Genomic DNA, 22350 nt, shown 5'->3' on the forward strand with positions numbered 1-22350 from the left:
GGATGAGATGTGGCTTGGCAGCGGGTGAGGCTTTGCGGACACTCGCCACTCCCTATTGGTTAGGCAACAGGATTCCACCTTATTCTTAACTTATTCTTAGTGACTGACCTTCCCTCCCATCTTCGCTCTCGCTACTGCACTGTCTATCTAACCCCCATCACCACAACCCACCACCATGTTGCACTACTACTAACAGATAGTGCCTGTCTTCCCTACTACTACCCCACCCCCCCCTCCTCCGCTCTGTTATCAGACCATGCGTCTTCTCTAGACCTCTTCCCCTACCCACTCTGCAATGTTCTGAAAGAGCTCCAATCCCCGTCCTTCGTTTACCTGCGTGATACCCCCGGACTCTGCGCGCCAAGATGTCCGTCCTCCGCCATCATGGGGGTGCCTACCTCCAACGGCGCCTCACCAAAATGTATACCGATACAAAGACCTCTTGTGAGAGTGTCACTACGGCTTCCATTGCGGTTGATGATCCCGAATTGGTCATGCTGCATCGCAGTTTCAAGACCCAAAGAGATCGATTGCTAGCGTGGGGCCTGGACTGGAGCGATGCCAGTGCCGCCCAGCCCAATGATATTGACGAATCATTAACCCAAGCTGGCTACAGTGAGATTGTCGAGAGTGTCATGTCTTCCATTCAGGTGCTGCTGAATGAGGCGGAGCGTATCCAGCATGGCGGTGCCTCCGATCTGCCTCCGAAAGGCGCTAGTGCGGACACTCCCAAGGGCGGTCTCAGTGGCCTTCCCGTCAAGTCTCACTGGACCAGTGATGAGATCAGCCGTTCCAAGACTCTGCTGGCAGACCTGGAAGGCTATATCGACACCCTCTATGACCTGTCGAGCTCGCGACGCAACATGAGTGCTAGCATGACTGCTGGTGGTCAGTCCACCACCAAGGGCCGATCCCGGCCCGCTGCCATTTCTGACTACTCCATCTTGGACTCAAAAGCCTACCACGGTGCATCTTTCGACGGCACACAACAGAGTCCTTTTGATGTAGCACCCTCGCCTACGCACAATGCGGCGGCATTCAGCCAGGCTCGATCTGAAAAGATGCCTTTCGATAAGGCTCCGCTGGACACTTATGTCATTGATCGTTCTGCCCTACAGTTGTCTGGTTCTTCGCATGACAACAACCCGCCCCCTTATGAGCAGGTCGCAGCTTCTACCAACTCTCGGGCCATCGGTCGCATCAGGACATCGGCATCGCCTTTTCTTTACGGCACCAAAGATTCGACAGCAACAATTCTCGTCGATTACATGCCGATGATGCTCGAAGCATCGAGTGCTGCCACCAAGCCGGAGAAGAAACGACTGGACCATGTACAGCGGACTCTGGAGCAGCTCGTGCAGAATTCACGTGTGTCTCACCTGGGCTTGCTGAAGTTCCTGGGCTATTTTATCGACATGCCAAATTCCCGATACGCATTCGTCTATCAGATGCCTATGGACTACTTCCCATTCCTTCGCAACCCGACTGATCTCTTGAATGGGTTGAAGCCGAAACCCCTCGTCTCCCTTTTTCAAACAAGCGATGAACACCCTATTCCGAATCTAGAAACGCGCTTTCGCTTAGCTTATGACCTCCTGATGGCAGTTCTACAGCTGAGGAGCCAGAACCTTGTACATGGCAACATCAACAGCAGTAACATTCTTATCTTCCCCGGCTTGACGAACTCGAACCGCGATGAAGTCGGACTCACGGAGGATTTGCGCCGTCCCTACCTCACATCATTTGCTCAATTCTCTGGAAACGGGCCGTCACCCGAACCGTTGTCTTCCAGCATATATCGTCACCCAGACGATAAGCGGTCGATGGAGGATGATGCTGCCTGGGCCTATGACCTGTACTCACTTGGCCTCGTGCTGCTCGAAATTGGACTTTGGACTCCCATTAGTCGGATCTGGAAGATGAAGTACAACAACTCCATGTTCAAGCAAAGAATCGAGAACACCTACTTGAAGAAGCTGGGCCCCAAATGCGGCAGCGCATATCTCCACGTGGTACAGCTGTGCTTGGATGCACCAAACTTCCATCTGTCGACCCAGCCGTTCGATGACCTGAACCTCCGCGTCCCTCAGGCCTTCCACTACCCCGTCCTGGACCTCTCCGCGCCTGACAGCATCTTCTCGTTCTCTATGAACTTTCTTTACACTATGTGCAAGATCGTCTGGTCCTGCTGCAGGATAGACATGTTCTCCGCCCCTACCGCTGATGAGCTGGATGATTGCCTTCCGCTTGCCCTTGTTCCTGGCCTGGATTCGGCGCCGATGAAGGAACCCGTTCGTGAGTTCAAACCTACTCCGGAGCCCATCCGACCTTTCCAGGAACCGTTTGCCACGCTACCTACTGCCGACATGAAGATGTTCCGGGATAAGATCAACCTGGAGGAGCGCAAGGTACGAAAGCGCACTTGCAAAAAACTTTCGGGCCTAGAGATTCCACAAGACCATCTCAATAAATGGAACTTCCAGATGCTACCACGCTTGAGAAAGCTTCTACAGAAGATCCTGAAGGACTCTGCCGAATCATGCAGTGTTACACTCATGATGACTGGTGAAACGGTCGACAACGCCAAGACCACGGTCTGTGTCACTTGTGCCAGTGCAAAGAAGGTTCGGGCCGCACTCAAGAAGTATTTTGTCCTTGATAGCGAAGAGTGGGATCTCCTTGTCCTTCGTGGCGATGTACAGAGATCGAAGGTCCCACGCAAGAAGCGCCGCAGGCCGGCAATGGCAGGACAAGGAAATGCTGGCGCACCTGCGTTGGTCCAGAATGACCCAAACCCTTGCTATCAGGAACGGCCTCTATGCGGAGCATCAATTGGCGCTTTTATCAACGAAGAACATCTGCCACCTGTATCTTATGGGGGAGCTATCCTGGTCGATGGTATGCCCTATGGGATGACTGTCCATCACATGCTAGAATCACCAAGTGACCAGGAGGATGCGGATGAGCCGGATACCGGTGGCCCTCTACGGTCTTCTGCAAATTGGATGCACGATATGGCAGCCCCTCAGAACCCAGAGTTTATGTACTCCTGGGCTGACGAGGGCCCGTCAGATGTCGCATCAGACCTTGAATTCGAGGTTTCGGAAGACGAGGATGGGGATGATATCTCGCTGTCACCCAGTCTAGATGGAACATTCGAAGACTCATACCTTTCCGAAGGCTACTCCTCTGACGAAGATGGAGGAAACGCTGATGACCCCTATGATGACGAAGATGCAGCATCGATAGGCGATACTCCCGGGATTGATCCTGGAGACGAGCCCTTGCTATACGTCACACAGCCAGCCATTGATGACATCGATGAGAGTTATTTTCCAAGCCCTGAAGATCGCGATGATGAACATCTTGCCTCTCACGCTTTTGGATACGTACACGCATCCTCGGGTGTTCGGCGCTGGACGCGAAAAGGGATCCGACACGAGATTGACTGGGCACTGATCAAGATCAACGATGAGCGCATCAACGTGCGCAATATCGTCTACGACAAGACGTCCGTAGTGAGGCCAGACGCGTATGGACAGAGACGGGCCCAACATGCGCGCATGCCGCGGCAACCAGAGACTATCTATCTCAATAACATTTGCCGGCTAGAAGACCTGGGGGGGCTCCGAGTCCACTGCTGTGGCCGAACCAGTGGCCTGCAAACCGGCCAGATCTCCAGAGCCATGACTCTTGTCAAACTGCATGGGCGACAAACCTTCTCCACCAGCTTCTGTGTTGATGGGAACTTCGGAGGTAAGTGAGTCTGACTCGTCTTCACAGACACACATTCAATTAAGGAATCCTTACTAATTTTTCTTACAGTGCCCGGCGACTCAGGAGCTTGGGTGTTCGAAAAGGCCAGCGGTCGAGTTTGCGGCCACGTTCTCGCGTGGTCCGACAAAACCCGCACCGCTTACATCGCCCCCATGGAAATACTCCTCGAAGACATCGCTCGCTCCCTGAATGCCAACTACATCAGTTTGCCGCCCGGCAATCCTGACGAGTCCCGCGCCAGCTCCATGCATCATCGCCCAAACCCAAACCCGTCTGCCATGGACCCCTACCACCAACATCCTGCCTACCACGCCCCTCGCCCTATCCGCGGCCAACTCCCCGTGGACATTAACCCTCTTCGCATCGATGACGGAGACATGGGCTCCTCCGTGAATCCCAGTCGCGGAACGCGCGAAGTATCAACCCCATACCGGGGAATGCCTATCCTTAGCCCACCTCGAAGCCTGGAAAGGCAACTCGCATGACTCGCTCGCTGCTCTTCCCCCGCCTCCATAAGCAGCACTACTATACATTCCTTACCTTAATAACTGTACTTGCTACTATATTCCCCACCCGCACACTGACGGACTATTCCCTTTCTGATGACATTGATTTGAACGAGTGGACAAGAACATAATACCCCATTTTGTTTGTTGGTTGTTGGTTGTTGCTATTATTTTGCTTTGCTGTTTTCGGTGTTTGAGCTGGTTGGTTCCATCCCTACGCTGATGGATGAGAGATGGATGGATGGATACGTGCAGACTAGTTTTGGACTAGTTACTATCTGTCTGTCGACGATTATATCGTTAGCCTATCTATATACACAAGTCGAGTTCCCTTTCCTCGCGAGGGGGTCTGAATTGAGCTCTTTCAATTGAGACAGATATGGTGCTCCTATACTAGATGTTACTTGAGTAGTAAAAGGCTATAGTCTAGCTGCTATGACTGTGAACTGCAGTAGGTACTCAGCAGTAATGATAATCGCTTCTACTGCGCCTGTAATTAACATTGTCATCGTACAGTGGTGCAAACTTACCTAACTTTTAGTTCATCTTATCCCTTGAATATTCGTATCTTTGCCTGCTTCAGACGTCCAGTCACAACTGGTCACAACTACGAAAATACGCTACAGAATACTACTTGGATACCAAACTTGAAATTGTAATCATTTGCATTGTCAAAAGAAAAAATGCGAGGTAAAATACAGAACAGCCACACAGAAACCATGCTCAATAACCGACCGACAACAAACAGGTAATCAGAAAACAAACAGACGTAACATAACCGACGTTATATGCATCGCATCACCCAATCAATACCAATCAATCCGTGTACCCATTGGTTTAACTTGCTTGAAGCCCCATTAACCCAGCCAGCAAGATAACAGAACCCAAAAGTAGAAAGTGAAGAGGAGTAAATGCGGGCAGGATAGTTAGACTTTCTCCTAGTCCAATGATAATGCCAATGGCTTTATATAAAAGGTTTCTTCGAGAAGGGAAAATAAAGGGAATGAAGGCTCTTTTTTATTGAGCGTCTTCATGAAGGAGAAAGGAAGAAGATGGATGATGCTCTTAGTTGGAAGAGAGGTACTTGAGAACAGCCTCCTTCTCCTCCACGGGGAGAACGCTGAGGATCTGCTGCACACCCTTCAGAGCACCGTCACGGTTGTTGACGAGCAGCTGAGCAACTTCCGTGGCCACGCTCTCGGCCTTGAGAGCGTCGACCTTGGTCTGGATGGCCTTCTTGTTCTCCTCGTACCAGGTGGCGACGCGCTGGTCTTCGCGCTGAAGTTCGTCGTCGAGCAAGCCGGTCCAGCTGTGCAGAGTGCGAAGGTGCACAGCACGAGCGGACTCGGTCGAGACAGGGGCGTTGGAACCAGCAGGGATAGCAACAGAGCCGTCGCGAGCAGCAGGGTTGGGAGCGGCAGCAACCATGCGCTTGACAATAAGCTCCTCGCTGAGTCTGCGGCGCAGACGCCAGTAGAAGAAGCGACGGGCGTTCTTCCAGGTGAGGGGATGGCGGATGGTGTTCTTGGCCTCCATGCGGCCAGCACGGTCGTGGAGATCAGCAAACTGCAGAGCAATCTGGAGGTAGACGGGCAGAAGCTGCTCCTCGCGGGCAGCCATCTTGGCCTTGATCTCAGAGAGCTGCTCCTTGCTGAGGGACTGGTCCTCGAGAGAGCGGCGGAGCTCGCCATAGGTGGCATCCAGGCGAGCCATGGTGTCAAGCTGCTTGTCGCGACGGTACTTGATGTTGACGATACCCTCGGGCTCGAGGACACCACCACGGGCTTCCACGTCGGCATACATCTCCATCTGGTCGGGGTTGATGGTGGGATCGACGACAACCCAGGATCCACCACGAAGCTCACCATGGGGCGGGATGTAGATGAAGATGGGCTGCTCGTACTTGACGAGGGCATCGACGATGTAAGAACCGTACTTGAGGACCTCGTTGTACATGTCACGCTGACCACCGGAGAAACCTCTCCAGTTAGCCAGGATCATCACAGGAAGCTGCTCACCGTTGTTGAAGTCACGGAGGGCCTGGGCGGTCTTGTAGGCGGAGTTGGGGTACCAGACACCACCAGCTTCGTTGGCGACCATCTCCATGGAGTCAGGGTTAGCAGGATCGGCAGGAGTGACGTTCTCAACAGAGCGAGTCTCAACAGCAATCACACCCATGGGAATGCCACCGAGTCTGGCACGACCAACAACCACGGTGCGAGCCCAGCCACCAAGAGCCTCCTCGAAAGAGCCAGTATCGAACAGACCAGGCAGGAAGCCTTCCTCGTCTTCCTTACCGGCAATGAGCCAGCGGGGATCGTAGGGCTGCTTGGAGGGAGGGTAGTAGGCGACGTCGCGGTCCCAAGTGTCGGACCAGGGGCGGATAGGGATGGGGGCACCCTTCCTGTCGGGGACGAAGGACATCCACTCGACAATCTTCTGCACACCCTCGAAGTCATCGTTGGCAGTCATGTGGGACACACCGTTGCGGTACATGATCTGAGTGCCACCAAGCTGCAAGTTGGAAGTGTACACTTCTCTACCCAACAGCTTGTTGATAGCGGGGGCACCAGTGAGGATGATGGGCTGGCCCTCGACCTGGATGGCTCTCTGTCCAAGACGGACAAGGTAGGCACCAATACCAACGGAACGGCAAGTAACGAGGGTGATGGTGAAAATGTCTTCGTAAGCCTTGGAGGTGGCACCGGCAATAAGACCGGAGCCCTTGAGACACTCGACACCCAGACCGTCCTTGGCACCGATGACGGTGGTGATCTTGTGGCGCACCTCACCCTCATCCTGGATCTCCTCAGTGATGACTTCCTTCTTCTTGCTAGCATCAAGCTTCTGCTTAACCTCGGGAGTGAAGTACAGGTACTTGAAACCGGCGGCGGGGTTCTCGGGGTCGTTCCAGGCAACGGAGAAGTAAGGAATCAACTCGTCAGCCATGCCGATACGAGCACCGGAGTTGGCAGAAAGGTAGATACGAGGGATACCCAACTTGCGAGCCAGTTCAGTGCACTTGTGGAAGAACTTGTCTTCAGCGGGACCGAAGGAACCAATCTGGAAGGTGATGTCGTTGGCAACAATGATGAAGCGTCTACCACGGGGGTACTCGGGGGTACGGGCAGTGACGATCCAACCAACCATACCATGGGTGTTGGTGCCAGGGCCGCGGGAGATCTCGACCAGGTTGTCATTCTCATCAAGAACAAGCTCGCTGTAGTCAATGCACTCGCCAACAGGAGGGCGCTGGTCGGCCAAGGAGGGGATCTTGGCAATGGCCTTGGTCCAGCTGTTCTGGAAGGCTTGTCTGAAGAGCTCAGGGAAGTCATAGACGTACTGAGTACCCATGAGGTGGGCCTTGTAGCGCTTGGGTTGCAGCCATTCCTTGGTCGGGTAAGGAGTGGAAACAGGACGCAAGTGCATGGAGCCCAGCTTGTTGCTGCCACCATCAATGCTGTGGAAGATCCACTCGCCCTTCTCAGTCTTCTTCTCAATGTACAGCTCAACCTGGATGATGAATCCGTAGGTGTTGGTGATGATCACGCGCAGGGGGTAGGGAACACCGGTGACGGGGTCGGTGCACAGAATGCGGATTTCAGCACCGGTAACACGCAGTCTCCAGAGACGACGGCCGAAGCGCTCCAAGAAACCGGCGAGAGCCTCCTCAACATCCTTAGGCTGCAGGTTGAAGACAGGGGAGAAGTTGATGAAGATGTGGTTCAGATCGGAGTTGTTGTTGCCAATAATCTCCAGGGCGTCCAGAATGTCGTTCATGAGACGGTCAGCCTCCGAGGTCAGGTACTCCGCAGTGGGAATATCATCGCGCAGGCGACCGGGGCGCACGACGGCACGAACGAAGTAGCGCTTGTCCACAGCCTTGTCGTTCTCAGGGCCCTTTCCGAGAGCCTCGTAGACGTGGATGTTCCGGTTCTCGGTGAAGACGGGCTTGATCTTGAACTTGGACAGACGACCGAGCTCCAGCTGGAAGGCAAGGGCAGGCTCGTTGTGGCGGATACTCTCATCCTCATCGTAGTTGGGGCCACGGAAAGTGAAGTATCCGGGGTAGATACCGTTCTTGCCGCAGATGAAGGTGACACGGCGGATGCGACGAGCAAGCAGTTCTTCCTTGAGGTCGGCCAGCATGTTGTTGATCTGGGAGACGATCTGGTTGTCGTCAAGATCCTCCACATCACGGATGGCGACGTTGAGGACACCAGTCAACTCATTCTCGTTCTCAACCCGGGGAGCAGGGCGGCGCTTGCCCTCCAGGTTAGCGAGAAGACCGTTGTCACTAGCCTTCTTCTTCGAGCCAGCTCTGGGAAAGATCTCGAGGGCCCTAGGAAGGAACTCCTCAGCATCCTCCAGGTACTGAACAGGGATGATGGCACCCTTTCTCATGGGCTCGTTGCCGTCGCCAACCAGGTACGACATGTCACTGATGGAGTTGATCCGCTTGAAGGGGTTCATCTCAGCGGTAGGGGTGCTGGGGGTCGACGGGTCAGTGGTGATAGGGCCGAACTCGGGCTGTCCCAGCTTGTCAAGAGTGAAATCCCAAGAGAGCAGTGGAACCTCTCCGGAAGCAGAGTACTGGATACCCTTGACAGTGTAGGCACGGTAAGCGCGGCGCACGTAGACCTCAAGAGCAGCCAGAGTAACCCAGACATCCTGGTGAACGAAGAAGCGCGGCAGCACGTCGAAGACGGTGTACTTGGAGTCCACCACCTCCTTGAGGACCTGGGAATCGGGCTCACGGTGCTCCCAGCCGGTCTCACCATAGCTGGACTCGACAACCGACGAACGCAGGATGAGTTCCATCTGGGACAGGCGCTCTTCCAAGGACGGGAGGGCACACTGGATCAGAAGCTCACGGGCCTTAAGAGTGACCTTGGCAGCAGCGCGAGACTCGAACTCAGTCAGCTTCTTCAGGATGGGCTTGAAGTACTTGGAGACATTGCCGACGTTGGGCTGGTTAGGGCGGTACATGGCTAGAATGGCGAGGATGAGGTTGTTCTTGGCACCAATGCGGCTGTGGGAGAGGACGGTCTGAACGACCTTGACAATGTCCTCCTTGTTCTCGTCACGAAGCTTCAGGATAGAGTCTTCATCGCGGAGGTTGCGGCCAGCGAAGAGCTTCTCCACCTCATAGTACTGTTCCAGGAGGCCAATGAAGACATTGAACTCGTGGACCTTGAGACCATCAAGGTACTTGTTGATGACCTCGGTGAGAGGAAGCAGCGTGGTCTTGAGGATCTCAGCATCGGCGGGGTTGACATTCTCCTCGATGAAACGCTGAACAGTCTTCTGGAGCTGCTTGGCAGGGAACTCAGCCTTACGGGCGCGGGCCTTGTCAACGATGTTCTGGAGCTGGCTGTCAAGCTTCTGGGGCATGCGAGAGTGCAGAGCAGAGGACTGGGCGTTCCACTCGCCGTAAGGAAGATCGGGGTTACGGAGGACTTCGACCAGCTCCTTGAGGGTGGCGTTCATGATGACCTGGTTGTCGTATCCCTTCAGGATGTTCTCAAGGATGCTGTGCAAGAGGAAGAACCTCTGAGGGGGCTTGCTACCCACAACCTGAGGAGGACCAAGATCGGGGAGCTGGCCAGTGAAGGGCTGGGCGTGCTTCACGCGAGACGGGTCATCCAAGGCGAGGATACCAAGGATGTCACCGGCCTCCAAGGTGGCTCCGGGCTGCTTGATGAGCTGGACGATACCGTCTTCCTGGGCGATCAGGGGCATGTACATCTTCATGACCTCGACTTCAGCGAAGGGCTGGCCCGCCTTGACGTGCTCACCGTTCTCGACGGTGAACTTGACCAGCTTACCAGGAGAGGGGGTACGCAGCTGGGTGGGGTCGTTCTCCTGCTCGAGAAGGCAAGTCTTGCCATCCACACTCAGACGAGTGGCGGCAGGCTCCTCCTTCCAGTAGACGTTGTGACTACGGCCGTTCAGGAGAACCAGCAGACCACCGTCAGCCAGAGCACGCACGCCCACGGAGCACCTGGAACCGTTGATGAAGAGGTGGTAGCTGTCAAGGCTGGCGCGGGTGGCGGTGAACTTGTACCGCTGGCCTTCGTAGATGAAGTCCACGGGGAAGACCGTCTTCAAGACGTCCTTGGAGGGTACCTGACCCTTCTCCAGTCCCTTGCGGTACTCCTCAACACCAGCCTCGCTAGCCTGGTGAGCCTTGGTAACAGCTCCACACAGAACGGCGACGACCGTGTCAGGACGCTCAGCGGTCAGCTTGTTGGAGATCAGCTGATCCAACCAGCCGGTGGTGATCGTGTTGTCCTCGAAGGCCGGGGTCTCAAGAAGCTTGATCAGGTACTCAACAGTGGTACGGAAATCACCACGGATGCTGAGTTCCTTCAGGGCAATGACCATGTGCTTCCGGGATGCGGAACGGTTCTCACCGTAGGCGAAGATGTGACCGAACTGACTGTCGGAGAAGCTGTGGATACCACCAGCCGTACCGACGGAGAAGTAACCCCAGACGTTGGAGGAACTGCGGAAGTTCAATTCGTGCATGGTACCGCTGGAAGGCTTGAAACCCTCGCCGGGATCCTCGGAAGTGATACGGCAAGCGGTGGTGTGTCCCTTGGGCTGCGGGCGGCGCTGGGTCTGGAAGCTCTCCTCGTTGGAGAAATCGAAGTCGATCTCCCCGGAGGTGTTGGGGTCGACGCCGTACAGCAGACGGATGTCGCGGATGCGGTGCAGAGGGATACCCATGGCAATCTGGAGCTGGGCAGCCGGCAGGTTGACTCCGGAAACCATCTCCGTGGTCGGGTGCTCGACCTGCAGACGGGGGTTCAGTTCCAAGAAGTAGAACTTGTCGTCAGCGTGCGAGTACAAGTACTCCACAGTACCAGCCGAGACGTAACCGACCAAGCGACCAAGGCTCACAGCGGCGCGCTCCATAGCCTGGAAAGTGATGGGCTTGGCAATCGTGACGGGCGCCTCTTCGATAATCTTCTGGTGACGACGCTGCACGGAACAATCACGGCCGAAGAGGGAGATGTTGTTACCGTACTGATCGGCCAGCAGCTGGACTTCCAAGTGGCGGGCGTTACCAGCGAGCTTCATGATGAAGATGGGGGAACCGGGGATCTCGTTGGCAGCGGCATTGTACAGGCTGATAAAGTCCTCCTCACGCTCAACCTTACGAATACCCTTACCACCACCACCTTCGGAGGCCTTGATCATGACCGGGAATCCGATCTCCTTGGCCTTCTGGAGACCCTCCTCGGGCGAGAACGTGCAACCCTGGTTGTAGACATCGTCATCAACGGTAACGATACCCTTGTCGTCGATCCGGACAGCGTCCACGCCCGTTCCAGACCAGGGGATACAAGGGACACCAGCATGCTGAGCGACGATTGTGGAGGAGATCTTGTCACCAAGCGAGCGCATGGCAGAGGCGGGGGGACCAATGAAGATGATTCTCTTGGGGGAAGCAGCCAGGGCTTCGGGTAAACGGGGGTTCTCAGAGGCGTGACCCCAACCGGCCCACACGGCGTGGACGTCCATACGTTCAGCGACATCGACGATCAGATCGACGTTGGCGTAGTTGTTGTTATTCGTGCCTCCGGGAACCTGGAATTCCTGTCAGCCGACATGCTCACACACGGGGAGGAAACGCTGGTTGCACAGCATGACCACGCACCTCAACATATTGATCCGCCATACGGATGTAGTCGGCATTTGCGTGCAGATCTTCTGGCGTGGCCATCACTGTGAATTGGATGGCACGCTCATTGCCGAAAGTTTCATAAGCCCATTTGCGGACGGAACGAATCTCCTTGACGGCGGCAATACCGTTGTTGGCGATCAGAACCTGAGGAAAGCCTGTTAGAATGGGTTGCTCCTGCACTCTTGCCCGACCAACTCATCGGTACCCCGCAAAACTCACCGAGCTGATAACGGAGTGACCCTCATGGCTGGCCACAAAGTCCTTGACGCTGCTGGGCGGTGCGGCATTCAGGTTGTTACCACCAATGAAATGTGAAGCGAGGTTGTGTTGCGCGGCACGCGCACTGGGGTGATCGTTGGGAGCGCTCATGATGCAAGGTTGGATATTAGGTATTATAAAATTCCCATGCGATAGAAGAAGCCGGATTATTCAAGAAGAATAGGGGGGACGAAGTATTGAAGAGGCGTCAAGGCGAAAAGAAGAGGAGGGAGAAGGCGCAATGACTGTCCGTGAGGCGTCGGAGGAAAAGTGGTGTAGTATAGAATGTAGATGGAATTAAGCCCTCCAAGAGCTAACTAGGAATGGCGAAGGTATAGAAGAGGCGGGGGAGGGCAAATGAGACACGAAGGATTCAATTCCTCAGGGCTGAGTAAGAGGGAGGGTGAGAGTCAGCTTTAAGCAAGGCGCAGGGTTAGGTTTGAGATGGAGTTGAGGTCGAGGACAAAGTTTCATGCGGCCAGTCGCGGAGGACGTGCGGGAGGGAATTTAAGGCATTGGGGAGGGTAAGATGGAGAACTTACAGGGACCACCTTGGGACAGTCAAGCAAGCAAGCAATGACACTTGGATAAGGAGGAGTAGTGGTTTGGAGAAGAGGGGGGAGGAGGAAGAAGGGGAAGTGGAAGAAGAAAAGAGGTCGAAGGGGAAGAAGAAAAGGGAAGAGCAGAGAAATAATAAATGGAGCTGGACTACTGGACGAGGCGTATAATTGCTCGAACCGGTAAATGTACAGGGAAATGTGCAGAACGGAAAAATACGCGGAGAGGTGGATGGGTCACCAAAGAAGAAATAAAATGTAAATTATTTTTTTAAAAAACCTTTTTTACAGAGAAAAATAAAAAATAATTATTTTATCAAAAAAGGAACTAAAGGTGGGTTTTTCCACAGACCGGCAAAAGGTGTCGAGGGAGAATAGTAATACTAGACTAGTAGACTAGAAGGGAAGGGAAGGGAAGGAAAAGAATAGCGCGAGACCACCAGATGGCCGCCCGCCGCCCCGATGGACCGAAAAGAAAAGAGTCTCCCAACTAGCGGTACGGCTTGTTGGGCCCATGACGTCGGGCTTCCCACCAGTTTTGTCTGGCTGGATCCCCAGCATTTGTCGGGTCAACAATCCGCTGCTGCAGCCAATCCCTCCCCGATCCGGTCCATGGTTCTTCACTGCAACATCTACTCCATACATACAGTACTATCTTCTCTATCTCCAACAAAACCCCTCTCCCTTTCATGCGGGTTTTGACTGCTACCTAAGAAGGGATGGAACAAAATAGGCATGTGCCGAATCTCACCGACGACTCATTGGCGGTCTCACCGCGTAGTGTGCCATGTCACCCTGGATGCAAGTCCCGAGGATTTGGAGGGGGGCCAAAAGCAAGAGACCAAGCAAGGTACGGAGTAAATGTGCATGGGGCACATGATAGGACGGACAGGATAGAGTTGAACCCAACTTGCTCGCTCGTGAGTGCTGTCTAGACAGTGTCTGCTACTAGCTGCTAGTATCTAGTCCGGAGTTGTAGTTGGAGAATTCCCCGACAAGCCAACAGATTCAAGTTGGTGCTCAAAACCCGGACGATCATCATGGCGGGCCTTGGCTTTTGGCCTTGAACACCGAGTGAACATTCCCGCCATGCTCGGAACCAATCCACTAACTCACTAGTAGAGAGTTGTCGGGCCCCGTCATGAGCTGTCAATTCAGACCGTCCCTCCTGCCGGGTAGATAGTAGTAGTACACAGTAAGTAGAATGAGAATTGCAAATCGCATCTTGACCGAACGCGGGTTCTATGCTCCGAATTGAGGGTAAAGATACTCCGGGGCTCGGAGAGCGAAACCAGAGCCTGACGGGATCACATCGGCATAATACAAGCTTATATTGGGAAGCCGGTAATTTATCCAAACCTCCATCTACGTACTTACTAGTACTATCCAATATCCATCAGTCCGGTCCGATCATCAATTACTGGAAGATACTATAAGTATAGCTAGATAAGTATCAATAATAATTGTTGATAAGGTAATAATGTAGTTAGCATCTAATGGTGGCATCTAGTGACAATGGTTCATCTCATACTAATCATAGATTTAATTTATTCAGACTTTGTCCAGTACTCCCAGAACGATACAAATTTGCAATAACCAGGGACATTGTACTTTGACTGACCCGCTCAATCCAGGATTGTCTCCAACCCCAAGGCGCTTGGGGATCCAGCCATGGTACCGGGCTCCATCCCTCTCTGGGTTGAGGATGAGAAAGAGACCGACTACTGGACAGTCTGGACTGGCTGGTGCCCGACTGGCCAACTCGGAAGTGCATTTCAATAGTGAGTATCCGTAGAAAAAAAGAAGGAAAAAAACCTGGATCCACATTGTTTGCTGCAAAGTCCCATCCCTACACTAACCATTTTGGGACTGTGTTGACGACCCCACTGTTTCCCGCCAATCAAGTGCAATGGAGTTGTCATCCCGTTGGGATCGTGGGAAATCACGGGACGCCCGCCCTCATCAAAATTGCCGGCCACTAGCCCCCTTTGGGAAAAACGCTCGTGCGAGGTTCGACATGCATCTTGTTCGACCTCCTCGACACTCTGATCATAAATATCCCGAACAGTCCCAGTTCGTCCATTGTTGATGATAGATACCCCAAAGGTATCCGTACTCAACTTGTGGACTGTAGTATTCCCCTCGTCCTCACAAGTCGACTCCACTATGGCACTAAGAGTGAACTGGTAGAGCCTCCACCTCATTTAAGAACAAGAGCAAGCTCAATATAACTTCAACCAAACCCAAAGGACAAGAACTGGCTCGGCACTTCCTCCGAGCCTCCCACCACGGCATTAACAAACACGTTGCGGTGGATTCGGTTGAACGGATCCATGACTCGTGTGGCCAGTGGCCACAGTCTGCCAGGTATCAACCAGCGTAGGTAGTTTCTCAATAACAGAGGCTCGGGCCTCGAACATATGGCCTTGCGATGAGACCTCATAGTCGAAAAGGCCGTGCAGGAACTAGTCTATTCCTGGCGTGGCCTTTCAGGAATTAAGGATCACTCGTTATTAGTGGGTTCCCCTTGTCTATTGAGGAAATTGATGCCGGTGGCGGGCATCCCTACTTATCTGGGTATCAAATAGGAATTACCTTTTCAGGCTTACTGTATTCTGCCCAGATCTGGCGTGGGGCTTTTTAGATTCAACGATCCTGCATCCGCTATCTCTTTGGCGGAAGCAGGGCTGAGCTCATCAACTCAAGTCATGGTTGTCCCATGGTTATCTGATCGTTGCAAGCAAGGCATCAAATATACCACCTCATAGAGGATGATCCGCCATCTCATCGGAGATAGTAGACTGGTAATATTCACATTGAGTACATTCAGTGGGTGCTGTTGCACAGGACTATACCCTATGTTCTGAACCCACCAACATATCCTGTCCATAGGTATACCATCACACACTCAAAAGGATTTACTGCTTCGAACGATATAGAATCGAAGCATATGATCGCCGCTGCTTTGCTACTTCTAGGAGTGGAACAAAACACGGCAACTAATGCTTGGTTGGTCAAGCACTCGGATATAGTCTCATAGATCTATGTAGATCTGTGAACGTAGAAACCCTTATGCTAGTAGCATTGTGTGTAATAATAAGCCTGGTTGTAGAACATTTACAAGTTAATAACATAATGATCTAATATTTCAAAAATATACATATATATAACTATTAGTAACTAATTATGACCATAGATAACTTTATCAAGTTTTTGTCACCGCAAATACCACGTATTCAGTATGTCGTACGACCACTATATATATCCCGTAGCTTCATACGACTATTTTCAACTACCCAGAAACCCAAAATAACATATAAATAACAGCAGAACCAAATAAAAACAGACAACACTATAGTACTAACCTAAGTACCTGGCACTGTACAATAAAAACACTAAACCATAGTACATTACCCTCCCCAGAACATTTACCATACACCATCACCACCACCACCACCACCACCACCTTACATCTAACCTACACTCTTCAAACCCTAGTCCTACTACCAAATACTCCAAAATCCCACATCCAAACCCAAACCAAACCCAAAACCCACGCTTTACCTACCTACCCTACCTGCATCAAAAAAACACAACCACAACAATACGAGTCCCCGAAAATCCTGCAGGATGATATCAATCCTCCGCCCCCCGAGCGGCTCCTCCAATTCGGAGTTTCACGGTCTGACACACGCTTCCTCCCGGCCCCCGACCTCCGGAAAAAGCAAAACACGAGACAAGAATAAAAGCAAAGCAAAACGATAGAACAATTTTTAACCCGATGGATTATTATTCTATTGTCTTCCATTCCTATCGTCTGTAGTCAGATTTTAGACACTAGGCTTTTGTGTGCTTGTGCTTGTTTCGGACCGGGGTTTGTTCTCGTTCACGTGGGAAGGATGATGGATGGATGGTGTCTCGGGGTTTAATACTAGTAGTTCTATGTAGTTAGTGAGGTAGTACATACCTAGGATGAGGTGAGAACTTAGGGAGAGAAGGGGGAGGGGGCGGAGATGAGAATACACCGGATTGGGTGGGTGTCATGGGATGTCAGAGGGAGGCACTAAGTATAAAATCCGAGGGGGTGGCCGACTCTGGGTTACTATTTTCTTACTACACCTCGTAGTAAGGTACTTTTACGAGGTTGAGGAAATGAGTTAGTGCTCTCTGTTGCATATGTCAATTTTTAGCGACCATGTGAGAGGCGATTGGAGTAGGATATTTTGGAAAAGAAGGAGTATACAAACTGATCTTTCAGATCAATGTTAAATAGCTAGTGGATGGCTGAAAAGGTGTGGGTGTTGCAACATGAAGGCATGGGTGGGTGCCACCATGCAGTGACACGTCCATCCAGCATCCCCTACTTGGGATCAGGGTCGTGCAGATCGGCGCATTAAGAACTACATGCCAGATAACGATCAGGTCTAGAATGTCTGCCACATATTATCTGTGCAGCCTACGCAAATCATCCATCCAAGTCACTGGGTATTTACCTAACGCCTAGGCAACTCTCTCAATACACAGCAACAGCATAACATCAAAGAAATCAGGTGCTGAGAGACAGCTTGGACGCCGGTGGAGGACAAGCCTCCCGGCTAGAAGAACCTTCCATGCGCCAGTCAACCGGTCACAATTCCAACTCCGCCGCCACTGACTGTACAGACTCGAAGGCCATCCCGGCACATGTGGGATGCCACCTTCCGATAAGTTTGATAAAGCAGATGTCTATGAACCTGTCTAAGCAAGTCCGCCAAATGATCTGACCCCCTCTAGGTGGGGCATTCTTTCAAAAAATAACGTGCCAGGGGTAGTCGATGTAAATGGAACAATGTCGAAGGGAATCAATGAATAGAAGAAATATGAAAATGATGCAAAAGAGGGATGACAAGGGTAAAAGGGGAATAAAGAAGCGAATCAAAAAACCTGCGTACCGGCCGTGAACATCATAAACCCCCTTGAAATCAATTGCCGTTCGGGGATAAAAGAGGGGTATTCGAAGAATGAACAAGGGAAAAGAACAAGATGAAGCTTAGAATGTCTCGCCGAGGTCGCCAAACTTGGTGGCCTTCGGATCTGGGGATGTCACGCCTCCACCAGTGCTGGTCCGCAAGGTGCGTGGCGCCGGGATGCCGCTAGGTGTCCGTCTTTTCGGCAGAGTCGCCGTCGAGTATGGCGGGTAGCGGGTCTCGCGAGCTTCGCTAATCTTGGCTTGAACGGACAGACGGAACGCTAAGCTTTGGTCCTCATCTTCATCGATGTTGGACATGCCGTTCACCGAGCCATTCTGCCCCGACGGGTTGCTCAGCGACGACCGCGGCCGCCGGCTCTCCGTCGTAGGGTTCGTCGAATAATGTCCCAAAGGAGTCTTAGTCCGGCTCTGGCGGCTCTCTGGGCGTGTCGACGGCGCGACGCTTGGGTGCGTACTTTGGCTGAAGGCGCTGGAGTAGCTAGTACGGCTGCTGGGTCGGCTGTCGCCTCCATTGCGCGTGCCAAAGGATGGTCGGTTGTTGGAGACAGATGACGCCGTGCCATCATTATCCCGGATCGACGAACTGAAACTGCTACCGCTCAACCTCTTGCGCGAGTTTCGGCGCATAGTGATAGTGGAAGCAACAGGACTTCCACCATTCACGGAGATCGAACCGGAACGCGAAGAGGCGCGAGACGGCGAGTCGGACGGAGGAGGCAGCTTGGATTTGGCTGACTGGACTCTTTCTTCCAGCTGCTGCATCTTGCCAATGAGCCCCCGAATCTGGAACAACGAACCCGATTTGGGCAGACTGCTCTTTTGGTCATCATTCTCGCTTCGCGGGGAGTTGATCGAGTTGATCGAGTTGCCGAAATTGGCGGGCTTCGTCAAGCTAATGCGGGAAGTGGTCGTGGACGCGGTAGAACGGGTATTGTTGCTTGCATTGCCAGTGGTGCGAGATCGGGATGACTTGTTGGGTCTGGCGTCATACATCGACCGGGAGCCCATGAGAGACTCAGATCCTGACGCTTTCTGGAGCGGAAATCCAGCAGTAGCATGAACAGTCTTGCGCATGTTGGCCATCATGTTGGTCACACTAACCGATGTCTCAGACATCGGTGGCGATGGAGGAGCCGCAGTAACACCCATCAACGAGGATTTCATCGGCGTACGAACAAATAGGGGAGATGACACAGCGGACGTGCCCGGGGAGCGATCGAAGATCTCGGGAGCCTGCGGCGTTGACGATGACGTGCGGGACAAAGGTGTCGGCTTCTTGCGCCGACCGCCGTACTGCTCATGGCGAAGCTTCTCCTGAAGAATTTCGTTGTCAAGTTTCTGCTCCGATAGTTCATCCCGAAGACGCTGGCACTGGATGCGGAGAGCCTCGCGCTCTTTTTCTCCGGCCTTCACCTCGTCTTCCAACAGGACGCTGCGCTCAATGGCCATGTTATATTTCTGCTCCATATCCTCCAGGGACGAAGTGGTGTGGCGGGCCTGGCGCTCATAATCATCGTTTGCAACTTCCGTATCACGTAGTCTCAACTGCAGGGTTCGGTTGGTGTCTCGCAAGGTTGTGATTTCCTTCTGCAGCGAATTCTGGGCCGTGTTGGCCTCCGACTTGGACTGCTTGAATTTGGACTGCAAGGGGGTTCCCGTTAACCTTGGAGATCTTCAAGCCTCCCACGAGGCAAGTTTGAGGGACCAGGAACACGTCAGGCTCACCTTCCATTCATCAACCTCGTATCTCAGGTTTTCCAGCTTCTCCTTCAATACCCGCTCCCGCTTCTCCGACGCCTCGATATCCTTCTCCAGCTCCGCTTCCAGTTCCCGGCTGGAAGCCTGGAACTCCGCCAGTTCGGCTTCTAACTGTTCATATTGCGCCTTGTAATAAGCGAGCTGATCAGACCGCGAGCTGGTCCCGTTGGGGCGGGCGGACGAAGAAGCGTCGGCCGATGGCATGATTGCGGCACCAGCAGACGAAACCGGCGATCGGAACGCACGCTCCAGGGGACCACGTCAGAGAGACCCCGGGAGAAGGGGGGGAGATTTATAGAATGGTTTGGATGGGAGAAGGGGAGGCCAGGGTCGAGAGCATGAACACGCGGGCAGTCACAACAACCGTGCGTGAACTGGTGGTGATGGCGGAGGGGCCGAGGCGGTGTCGCAGGCAGCCGGGAACGCTTGCGACGGTGAGAAGGCGTGGACGCCAGGAAAGAGACAGGACGAGGCGGGCGAGTAGAAAGGACCAGATCGCTGAACGAATACCAAGACCAGAATGGTCTTAGTAAATTGACTTACCTTGATTGAATCCCTCACAGAGGGAAAGGGATAGGGGAAGGAGGGAGGGGAGGGGAGGGGAGGGGGAGGAAGGGAGAATGTTTTGAGGGGAGAGTAGTTGGGTAGATGGATGGTGATGCTATCCAGAGCGGACGGGACGGGCGCAAGATCCAATCAGCCAATGGCGGCAGTGGCACGGGGTCTGGCTGTCAACAACCGCCTTTACCGGTCGTGACGGGTTACCGTAACTTACGCCCGAGTCCCCCGTGGTCTTGCGGCCTGAGGTTGCCGATCGTCAACAGTCCAGAATAACATCCTCTGCCTGGGCAACAACAGTCAGATGCCATCCATCCATCTATCTATTCATCATATGCTACTAGCTACTGCATAGATTCTATCACTCTGCATTTGATTTGCTATCCCGCATTCCCTAGATGCTTATCCAGACCACGTAAGTACTTCCCTTTTTGCCTGAACCATGGAACTGAACTCTATATTCTATACTAGTTCCCTCTTTTTTTGGAGCGTCAACATATGATCCCCGACTCACTAGTGCGCTTCCATTCAGATGACCACCCCAGCCAGGTGAGGTCTACTAGTAGTAGACTATCTCTCTGGTGTCACCCCACGATTGGTCTGTTGTCTGGTCGGCCGCCAGTGAACATTGCGCACCAATCAGATGGCCATTAGGCATCCCAAGAGCATTCTCGGATCTGATAGGACTGCTGGCGACCATTGAACGGTCGCAGTCGCGGTTGCGATTATAATCTTCTAAGCCTATAAAACCTAGAACTACATCCAGACCACACTTTACTATTCGAAGCTTGTCGCAAGGTTGTTGCCTTCAAACATCGCCCATGATTTAGCACAAACAAGGCCTCCCCACGGACGCTGCAAGACCTGAGGTCCACCCAAATGCTTGAATGCCAGCTTTCATATACACACTTCACTCTCGATTCTGGCGCTCCAACACGAGCATCAGAACGTGGAGCTCGCGTCCGTAAGCGTTTGTGGTGACGATCCTTATGATATCCGCAGAATAACATTCATCTGCATATGATTCTGCTCAACCCAGATCTAGCTTGTGACAACGACTGATAGTGTTTGGTACTAACAAACAACCTACTGCGTATTGAGGTATGTCTCAGAATGCTCGTCCAAATTTAGAATTCATAGATCAAGCTCGATTCATTGACCTAAACCGTGGAAAAGGTTTGGAATATAGTAATCTAGGTGAATACCCAAACTATCAGCCAAATGTCCTGTCTTATATTGTAAAATTATTTCCCTGGACTTTGTCAAATGCGAGAACCAACTTCTCAAATCGTAATGTTATCCACCTGGCCTTCAGGGTGCATACAGCCCGGTACCTCAGCCATACAGTATGTTTGAACTGGCTTCCCGTAATGATCGAATTTGATACATAGAGATCATCCCATCTGAAACAAGGGTCTAAAATTGCCTAATGTGATGCCTCCGAATATGAAAAGAAGGACAGAAACACATCAATAAAACAGTATTTGAACTCAATACCATCATAGGACGACTAGCTTCCAAGTACTTAAAATAAGCAATTTCCGGAGACAAACTAAACTTGCATCGTGACGATATTTCAGTTGACAGTAAATCCCCTGGAACAGGCAATTCTAGTAGCTTATTTTGGCTACTACCACCAAGATCTATTTTGCAATGAAATATGTCCTAATACCCTTCGAATCGCCGAACCCTGCGTAGTCCTTGCTTTAACCAAGGAACGACCCACTAAAGAGACGAGATTCCAGCTTCTTTTGTTGTTCTTCATGGTGGATTCCCCACGTGCTGGGCATGAGCTACCACTTCACTGGCAATTCATGTTGCTTTGACATTGACTTGGAATTGTCAGTCGTCAGGTGAGTTGTAGATCAATCAAAATGAATGACTGAATCGTGGTAGCTATCAAGGCTCTAGTGAAGATTGTTTAGCTTGCTAGAATACTAGAAAGGATAAACTCGAAAGAGATCTGCGTAATCGACACGCAGACGGGACTGTTCCATTCACACATCACATGGAAAGTACATAAGGTAGAAGCCTGGAGATGACCTGGACGATGGGTAGCAGGCAGGCTTCGTTGAGACTTCAGATCGGTGGGCTTGGTGTATTGAATTGGACTCATCAAAGCTACTATAGGGTCGATAGATGCTGAGGTTTCCCATTCGTGGATGGATTGCACGGTATCATTCATTTTTGGTTGAGTACTTGATTGAATTGATGGAGGCTACAAAAAGTTGTAGGTATGGGGGAATGAGACAGTATCTTAAGCAATGTTTGGTG

The 22350-nt window shown here is 52.3% G+C and overlaps 3 protein-coding genes across 3 annotated transcripts; 1 reads left to right on the plus strand and 2 right to left on the minus strand.

Moving 5' to 3' along the window:
• Positions 1 to 129: 129 nt before the first annotated feature.
• BO87DRAFT_109559 (uncharacterized protein) lies at positions 130 to 4425 on the plus strand. Its single transcript, XM_025617865.1, has 2 exons — positions 130 to 3756; positions 3826 to 4425. Exons 1-2 carry the CDS (start codon positions 366 to 368, stop codon positions 4260 to 4262), a joined length of 3828 nt encoding a protein of 1275 aa, XP_025477904.1. The 5' UTR covers positions 130 to 365; the 3' UTR covers positions 4263 to 4425.
• Positions 4426 to 5348: 923 nt separating this feature from the next.
• On the minus strand, positions 5349 to 12345 carry BO87DRAFT_427812 (acetyl-CoA carboxylase ACC1; the record flags this gene model as incomplete). The annotated part of the gene is made up of 3 exons (XM_025627425.1): positions 5349 to 11879; positions 11950 to 12120; positions 12196 to 12345. The coding sequence occupies 3 exons, from the start codon at positions 12343 to 12345 to the stop codon at positions 5349 to 5351; spliced, it is 6852 nt and encodes a 2283-aa protein (XP_025477905.1).
• A 5475-nt stretch (positions 12346 to 17820) lies between these two features.
• On the minus strand, positions 17821 to 19722 carry nde1 (nuclear distribution protein NudE; the record flags this gene model as incomplete). Its single annotated transcript, XM_025625382.1, has 2 exons — positions 17821 to 19401; positions 19486 to 19722. The coding sequence occupies 2 exons, from the start codon at positions 19720 to 19722 to the stop codon at positions 17821 to 17823; spliced, it is 1818 nt and encodes a 605-aa protein (XP_025477906.1).
• Between the last annotated feature and the right edge of the window lie 2628 nt (positions 19723 to 22350).

Source organism: Aspergillus neoniger (genome assembly GCF_003184625.1).
Source record: "Aspergillus neoniger CBS 115656 unplaced genomic scaffold BO87scaffold_24, whole genome shotgun sequence".
Lineage (NCBI taxonomy): Eukaryota > Fungi > Ascomycota > Eurotiomycetes > Eurotiales > Aspergillaceae > Aspergillus > Aspergillus neoniger.

Excerpts from the sequence above, each read along its gene's own strand:
- BO87DRAFT_109559 (XM_025617865.1), top strand. The coding sequence starts at position 366 with ATGTCCGTCCTCCGCCATCATGGGGGTGCCTACCTCCAACGGCGCCTC. Across the intron at positions 3,757-3,825 it reads TGTTGATGGGAACTTCGGAG|TGCCCGGCGACTCAGGAGCT; the intron begins GTAAGTGAGTCT and ends TTTTTCTTACAG.